At 45.8% G+C, this 9144-nt stretch overlaps 1 protein-coding gene across 1 annotated transcript; it reads right to left on the bottom strand.

Annotated features, from left to right (window-relative positions):
• Positions 1-2463: 2463 nt before the first annotated feature.
• On the bottom strand, positions 2464-3926 carry LOC141651635 (uncharacterized). Its single transcript, XM_074459336.1, has 3 exons — positions 3838-3926; positions 3233-3763; positions 2464-3154 (listed from the first exon to the last, which is right to left on the bottom strand). The coding sequence occupies exons 1-3, from the start codon at positions 3924-3926 to the stop codon at positions 2464-2466; spliced, it is 1311 nt and encodes a 436-aa protein (XP_074315437.1).
• Positions 3927-9144: the final 5218 nt, after the last annotated feature.

The following is a 9144-nucleotide window of genomic DNA, read 5'->3' as shown; positions in this document are numbered from 1 at the left end:
GTGCTTTTGGCATTCTTCACATTTCTTGACATAATCTGTGGCGTCCTTCCTCATGGTAGGCCAGAAGTAACCCTGCCTTAGTGTCTTATTGGACAGGCTCCTACCCCCTGTGTGATTTCCACAATCACCACTGTGGATATCACACATTACTGCATGTACCTTCTGTGCGCTTAAGTACCTCAGATAGGGTCCTGCCGAGGACTTCCTAAATAGGATACCGTCAATGAGTACCAATCTGGAGGATTTCATTTTGAAACTCCTGCGTCTTTCTGGTCAGGTGGTGATACCTCATCACGTAGCCAACTAATGTAAGGCTTGCGCCAATCATTAGGTTCTTCCTGTGGTGTGGCAGTACACAGTATCCCTGTTTCGTATGTCCACTGGGTGGTGACAATTTTACTGGCGTTCTGTTGTTCATTCTAGCGTATGGCAGGTTTCATGACATGGATGAATGGTATAGAGCCCACTACCCCTGGAGTGAAGGCTGCTCCCAGGGTGGCGAGAGCATCTGCTTCAACATTCTAGTCCCTTGGTATCTGCTGGATGTGGAAGGAGGCAAAGCGGAGTTTGAGCTCTTTCGCCACCTCCAGGTAGGCTACCATTTTATGATCCCTGGCCGTATACACGTTATTCACGTGGTTGACTATCATTTGGGAGTCACTATACACCTTGATGTGGTTGATTTGCCTTTCTAGGGATAATTGGAGTCCTAAGATTAGGGCCTCGTATTCAGCCTCGTTATTCGTTGCTTTGAACTCACATCGTACTGTCTGTATTATTTGTTTCCTCTTAGGTGATTTCAGGACCAGCCCTACCCTTGCTCCCTTTGTGTTGGATGCCCCATCAACATGTAATTCCCATACCTGCTCCCCTTTAGCCTCACTTAGGGTCAAGATTTCACTGTCGGCTTGTTTTTGAAGGGTGGGGCTAAAATCTGACACAAAGTCAGCTAGGGCTTGGGATTTTATGGCTGTTCGGGGTTCAAATTTCAGGTCGTACCCACTTAGGTGGATAGACCACTTAACCATTCTCCCTGACAGTTCGGGTTTCCTCATTATGGTTCTCAGGGGGTTGTTGGTCACGACTGAAATTGTATGTGACTCAAAATAGGGACGCAATTTGTACGAAGAAGTAACAAGTGCTACAACGAGTTTTTCTAGAGATGTGTACCTGGTCTCTGCAGGTAACAGAGACTTGCTTATATAGTATACTAGTTTCTGCATACCCTCGTGCTCTCGTACCGATCTGGTAGCGCTTACAGTAGCCTCTCATTCTTGTGGATACAAGTACAGTGGTTCTCCATGTTCTGGTTTGGAGAGAAGAAGAGGGGTGCTTAGGTACTGCTTGAGTTCCCCAAACGCCTTTTCATGCTCCGGCGTCCATTCAAACTTCTGGCTCTTCCTCAGGATGTCATAGAATAGTCGGCACCTATCTGAGGACCTTGATATGAACCGATTTAGGGCTGCTACTCGTCTTGTGAGCCTCTGTACGTCCTTTGGCTTCTAAGGAGATTCTAACTTAAGTACTGCTTTGATTTGCTCCGTGCTGGCCTGTATCCCTCTTTGCGTCACCAAGTACCCCAGGAATTTCCCCGAGGAGACTCCAAAAGTGCATTTCAGGGGGTTCAGCTTCATATGGTATTTTCTGAGGATCGAGAAGGTATTTTCCAGGTGGGACATGTGTTGTCCTGCCTTCTTGGATTTGACAACCATATCGTCAATGTAGAGGTCCATTGTTCTTCCTATCTCCTCCTTGAACATTCTGTTCACCAGACACTGATAGGTGGAACAAGAACTTTTGAGGCCAAAAGGCATCACATTGTAGCAGTACATGCCTCTGTCAGATCTGAAGGCTGTTTTCTCCTGATCCTTAGGGTCCATTTTTATCTGGTTGTACCCACTCCAGGAATCAAGGAAGGTAAGTAGCTCATGCCCCGTTGTTGCGTCTACCATGGAATCGATGTGCGGCAGAGGGAACGGGTCTTTTGGGCAAGCTTTGTTAAGATCTGTGAAATCAACACATACTCTCTACTTGTTGTTCTTCTTGGGTACACCCACAACATTCAAGAGCCATTCTGGGTAGTTAACTTCCCTGATCTTACCTGCTGCCAGGAGGTTGTCTACCTCCTGGTTTATCACCTCATTCCTTTCAGGAGCAAATTTCCGCCTTTTCTGCTAGACTGGAGGGAAGTTGGGGTCTACATTTAACCGGTGTGTAATTACACTTGGATCTCTGCCAATCATGTCGCTATGGGACCAGGCAAAACAATCCATGTTAGTACGTAGAAATTCAATTATCTGCTCACGGATGTTATCCGTACAATCAGCTCCCACCAGCACTGTTCTTGCTGGAAACTGTGGGTCCAGGACTACTTCGTCGAGTTCCTCCTAGGGAGGTGCGATATACTCCATCTGGACGCCTTACGCTTTACGAATTGCTATCTTTGGACCAGTGCGATGGGTTTCAGAGCGTTCTTGTAGCATTCCCGAGCGATATTTTGATCTCCCCGTATCTCCTGTACCCCCAGGATGTAGGGAACTTCAGGCTCTGATGGTACGTTGATGATACCGCTTTCATTTCATGGATCCAAGACTTGCCAAGTATCACGTTATAAGTTGACGGACCATCAATGACCAAGTACCGTACCTGTTTGTTTATACCCCCTGCAAAAGTAGGAATCACTATTTCTCCAAGGGATTGTTTAGTTTCTCCGCTGAAGCCTACCAAGGGTACTGCCTTCTGCACCAGGTCTTTCTCGCTGAACCCCATGTTCTTAAAGGTTTCCAGCATTATGTGGTTCACAGAGCTTCCGGTATCTACCAATATCTTTTTAACAAGGCAGTTCCCTATGGAAAGGGTAATGATCAAAGCGTCGTGGTGGTGTTCTGCCTCGTCGGGTATGTCTGCCTCGTCGAATGAGATCGCTGGTAGATCTTGTCTGCTGACCCTGAGGGAGAACTCTGGTTTATCTCCTTTAGTCTCGGTTGCATGGCGCTTTGCTGCTGAATAAGCGAGACCACATATTTCCGATCCTCCTGTGATGACGCTCACGACATTTGAGTAAGGTGGAGGTGGGGATGGTTGGGCCTGGTCAGCAGTATTGACCTTTCCAGATTTCGCTCCCTTGGGGAGCAGGTGATCCAAGCATCCTGCACTGTAGAGGTACTTTACTTCCTTTCGTAGTACTACACAATCTTATGTATTGTGACCAATATCGTTGTGGTATTCACACCTTTTGATGGCATCTCTTCTGTCGTTCTCCCTGGGGGTAGGCTTCTTGGGCCACCTGGCCCTCTGCCATAGTTCCCTGATTGCCTTCAATACCCCAGCATGTCCAGTGGTGAACCTATACTCGCTGAGCTTAGGTGGAGCCTCGGTGCTCTCTTTTTCTTCTGAGACTTTGTTCACTGTGTTCTTGTTGTAGGGTTTGGCTCTTTCGTTCTTCTTCTCCGTTGTGATTTTTCTGCTGGACGACTCTGTTCCGTACAGGTCCCTTCTATCCTCATCCTCCTCTAGGCGATAAGTAGCCTCTGCCATTTGCTTGACTTCCTCAAAGGTGGAATATGGGTGCTTGGTGAGATCCTTAAACAAATCAGAGTCGCGATGCAGTCCCCTTCTGAAGGCATTGACTGCTGTTGTAGGGTCGCACCTAGGGGTGGATAATTTTTCCACATTGAATCTTGCGAGATAATCCCTGGTGGACTCCTCGGACCTCTGGACGATCCGGTATAGATCACTGGATAAATTTTCTGGCTTGCGACTGCTGGCGAACTTTGATTAAAAACGTTCACTAACCCCGCGAAGCTGGAAATAGACTTGTTGGGAAGGTTAACGAACCATTGGAGTGCGGCTCCTGACAAGGTGGAACCGAATCCCTTGCACATGCATGCCTCCTTTTCAGGCCCTGTTGCTGCAACCACCAACATTTTGTGTTTGTACTAGTTGATGTGCTCCAGCGGATCCTCTGTTCCATCATACAACGTCATTGTGGGCGTGGTGAACCCCTTTGGCATGCTTACAAGGGCAATGCTGTCCACAAAGGGGGAATCCGCATAGCACTCTGGGGTTGCCACCTCCATGGGATGTGGTAACCCTGGAACTTTGCTGAGTAGGGACCTAATATCCTGCAATTGTTGTTCTATATGGCTTCCTACCCCCACACCCTGGTTGTGGGGTACCGAGTAGACCCCGTATGGGTTTGGTGTTCCTCCTGACATGTAAGGAGGGACCATGTAGCTTCCAGGTAATGGTGTTGAGTTCACAATAGGCCTGAACTGGTTGTCCGGAGTATATGGCATATAGGAGCACATCCCGGGATATGCGTTTCTTGCTGACTTTTCCCCTGGATTGCTTCCTGGTTCCACTGGCGTACTGCTGGTTGTTGGTATGGGATCTGGAGTTAGTGCTCCTAATCCAACAGGATTGAGTACCATAGGGTACGTTTGCGACATCCTTGGTGGTGGTGGAACCCCTGGTGGTTGGATCGTACCCTGGGCGGCCAGCGTTCCTGCTGGATATACTTGCTCGGGTGGCGTGGTTACCCCTGGTGGCAGCATATCCATATCGAGCCTGGTTACTAGATTTTGCGGCAGTTGCCTCCCTGAGTACTCCCTGGCGTTCCCCTGGCCGGGTGTCCACCTTGCCATCTACTAGGTCATTCCCAGGGGTGACACTGCATCTATCTTTTCCTGCAAGGACTGGTTGTCCCTTTGTAGCCCTATCACCGCCTGTTGAAAGGATGTCATCCCTTGGAGCAACTGTTGTACCGGATCCGGTTGTGACGCTCCTGGAAGACGGGCTCTTGTCAGGTGTCCTGGTGATCCTGGGCGCTGCGGACTCCCATCCCTATTAGGCTTGGGTATAGGATTGATAACTGGTGATTTGCCAGCCTTCCCTACTCCCAGATCTGGGATTTTGGGGGAGTAAGGAAGCTTTGCCGATACTTGGGGCTGAGCCTGGCCTGCAGTCACTCTAGTGGCAGGGACCGTTGTTGTTAAAACACCCGAGGTTGCTGGCGTCGCCCCTACTACTGGAGTTTGCACTGATGTACTCATCGGATCAGAGATGTTCTGACTAGATCCTGACATGACCAACTATAGAGATGTTAGGATATTTCGAAAAGAGATATTTTAACCAAGTTTTAACCACAATGCCCCACGGTGGGCGCCAAACTGCTTTTGGTAAGATTTTACCGACTAAAGATTTGTGAGTCAATGCGGCTATTCCAGTTAAAATACGAAGATAAAGATTTAAGTAGATAAGTAGCAAGAACATAGCGAGAACGAAAGTAAACAGACAGTACGGAAGAGAAACAAACAAAAGGAAAGAGAGACAAACAACACAAGCAAAATGGTGATGCGGGAAACCCAAAATGTGGGAAAAACTACGGAGGGAATGGTATACCGCCAATGATCCACAAGTAGTAATAGTATTCGAGAGTGAACCTAGCTGGAACGACCAGGAGGTACAACAGTGATCTCCAAATGACTAAATACAAATGATATGAAGGATGTATAAAATTCTAAGTGTGTTGATGATATTGATGGTTGCAGATGATAAGTGATATTTCTTCAAGTGAAGTTGATTATGAATGATAGATCAGCCCTCCTTGAATCTCGTGTTTGTTTCTCTCTTATAGACTTTCTTAGGGCTGTTGCACATGCTTCCTGAAAACTCTCAACCGCATGCTCCAAATAGGGAGTGGTTGCTGACTTTGTCAAAGCTTCTGCTGATTACCAGATGTTCCTGCTGGTTTATTATTATTCAGTTCAACCGTGGCCTTTGTATTACTTGTATGTCCAGGTTCATCCCCCCATGTTCTTCCTTGCGTCCAGCAGCCTGCTGCCTTGTCATTGATCTGTGTGCCTTTATTTTATCCAATTCCGAGTTGCCACGTCATGGTGAGAATGAGAGGGTATTTTTACCCATACACTCGCTCTCTATAAGATTTATTGTTTGAAATCCTCCAAGCTCATTCACTGGATCTACCACTACTTGGTTGCTTGGCATTTTCTCTATTACAGCCTTGATAGGTGACAAAGTGATCGTCACTACCTTGCCATCCAGAGGGATTTTGATCTTTTGGTGCAAAGTGGATGTCACTGCTTCGAAAGCGTGAATCCAAGGCCTACCAAGTAGTATGTTGAAGGATGCCTCAATTTCCACTATTTGGAAATTAACCTTTCGCTCGATTGGCCCAGTGGCCACAGTAAGGTTAACTAACCCCACTACATTACGTCGCGTTCCATTGTACGCCTGAACGCCTTGGTTAGTAGGAGTCAAGTCTGATTCTTTCATGCCTATCTTGTATGCTATTTTTAGTGGTATGACATTGACTGTGGAGCCATCATCCACCAAAGTCATGGTACATTTTTCTTCAAGCATGTGACTGTGATATATATGGCAAGGTTCTGAGTGGCGCCAAATGGAGGCAAGTCCTCATCTGAGAAAGTAAATGGGTTATTTATCTTGACTGAGTCTAGGAAGAGAAATTTGACGACGTCGTCGGGTGTAGAGTTATGTGCTACGTTCAATTTAGCCAATGTTTGGAGTAAAGCCTGGCGATGAGGAAATGAACTTGCAACCAGTTGCCAGACTGAAAGATCAGCCTTTATCTTTTGAAGTTGTTTCAATAAGTGGTCAGGAGCTATATCTTTACCATCATTTGGTGTGATGACATTGGTGTTAGTAGCAATTGGGCCACTTGTTTGTCCTTGAGTGACATTTTGATATGGACGTCCTGAGCGAGTAAGGTGGTCTATATCTTGATCTTCACTGGCCTTGACTAGAGGATGTTCAGTGAGATAAATATCTTAATCATCGTTATTCCAAACTCCATTGACCTCCTCGATTGGAGAGAAAAGGTGTGAGCAATCCAAAGTGGACTCCTCATCTGTGATCATCAGAATTCCAAGAGGATTCTGAGTATTGTTGGGCTTACCTACAGGAGGTATAGGTAGGCGCCCATCCTCAATCATATCCCGAATGACATGTTTGAGTTTGAAACATTTCTCTGTATCATGTCCCTTGCCTCTATGGTACTCGCAATAGGCATTCTCATCCCAGAACTTAGACTTCTTCTCTAGGTCAGGTGTAGGTCCTATGGGTTGGAGCTTACCTAGTTTCATCAATCTTTTTAGAGCATTGGAGTACGAGTCTCCAACATCGGTGAATTTCCTCTGCGATTTATTCTTCCTAGATGATTCGACGAGGTAGATCTCGTCGGTCTTGCTAGTGGAGCCATAAGAATGACTCGTTGTGCCTTGATATCCATGACCTACCGTTTTGGACAAGAGTCCTTTACGGATATCGTCCTCGATCCTTGTTCCTAGTACAGTTATGTCTTTGAAAGACTTTATATTTTGGTACCTTAGATGGTTCGCATAGATTGGACTCAAATTATCCACGAACATTTCAACAAGAGTAGCCTCGTCTAGGCGTTCGACGAGTTGCGTGCTAGTCTTTCTCCACCTACTTAGGAAGTCGGTGAATCCGTCTTTCTCATTTTGGGTAAGAACCTCTAGAGTGCGCATATTGACTTGAATTTTAGCATTATTTGCGTACTGTTTGGTGAATTCAATTGCAGCATCGTCCCAAATAGCAATCTTCTTATGGTCCAAGGAGTAGAACCATTGCTTATGGATAGTATCGAGAGATAAAGGAAAGATCTTTAGGAACATCTCTGGTTTGATGCCTTTGATAGACATGTAATCTTTGAAGGCACGAATGTGGTTCAAAGGGTTTTCATGCCCTTAAACTTCGGGATGTCAGTCATGTTAAAGTTAGTTGGCAATTGAGAATTTATCGCTTCGTACTTGTGGTTGTTTTCCCTGTAGATGTTATCTCCCTTGAGGTACATTAGTTGCTCCTCCAAATATTGGAGTCGTTTTTTAGCTTCAGTAGGACCTGGTGGAAGACTAACTTCTGGTTGTCCAACAAAGGGTGGAAGGTTATCATGTACGACCATGTCGGGAATGTCATTCTCTGCAGGAGGAAGTCTAGCTTCTACAGCGACGATACGGCCTTCAATAGCATTAAGGCGAGCATAAGCTTGGTCTTGACTTGTTTGGAGACGAATGAGTGCAGCTAAGATTTGATCATTACCATTAACGGATGGTTGGGGTTGACCATTGACGCTTCAGTGACTAGTTCCCACAGTTTGGGAACCGAGGATAAGAAATCGACGACGGATCAAAACACGATCGACCATTTTCGCACACTTACTCAAAAGAAAAGACTTGACTCATAAAGTGGGTGTGTGCCATTGTGTCAAGTGAGGTTTGAAAATGACAAGTTTTAAAATGTTGGTCCTAGACACCTGTAGTGTAGTTGTAGGAGTGCTGACTCGAAGTGAGGTTTGAAATGGGTTTGAGGCCCAAATTTTGACCCGATATTTGGACAGAGATTCGGCTTATTTTTCGCTATTTTAGGCCATTTTTCGAAAATTTTTGCATTTTGAAAGGATTTTATTTTACAAAATTTCGTCATAGTTTTTTTTACAAAATGGTGATCACGTATATGATACAAACATACATATGGGCATTATAACGGCATGCTGAGTGCATTTAAAGGGTTTTGGCTTAAAGGGTGGATTGCCATACCAAGCAATCAAACCCTGGTCTGTGGAGAGGTCCGTGCCAAACATGAGTATGGTCGGTTCCTAGTAAGTATATGATACAAACATACTATTCTCTAACCTTGTTCGAGTTTCACCCTGGGTAACACGTAAGTGTATCATCCCCAGCGGAGTCGCCAAATTGTGGACATGGGCTACCCGTGGCACGCGTGAAGGGGCTCGAATAAGCCTGCATTTGTGGAGTCGCTACCATTTTTTATGGAAAATTGGAACCGTTTGAATACCTCGTGCTATGTCAAGACACAAAGTAGTGACATGAACACAAAGAACTCGCTACCCTTAGCATTCTACGTCTAGAATGACTCTCGTGGATGCCAATGAACACGGATGCTCACAAATATCTGGAGTAAGGGGTGAGGGTACGTATTAGGAAGCCCTTTAATCGAACACCTAATCCCGCCCGCCTTTATAGCGACCTCTACTAATGATTAGGGAAATCGTTCATATTTGATATGTCGTCGATGTAATGTATGCAATGCAACAAACACAGATTAATCCTAGCATGTGAA

The sequence above is a fragment of the Silene latifolia genome, chromosome 4 (assembly GCF_048544455.1).
Source record: "Silene latifolia isolate original U9 population chromosome 4, ASM4854445v1, whole genome shotgun sequence".
NCBI lineage: Eukaryota > Viridiplantae > Streptophyta > Magnoliopsida > Caryophyllales > Caryophyllaceae > Silene > Silene latifolia.
Note: the sequence above shows the minus strand (reverse complement) of the source record. Positions and strands in the feature narration are given on the sequence as shown.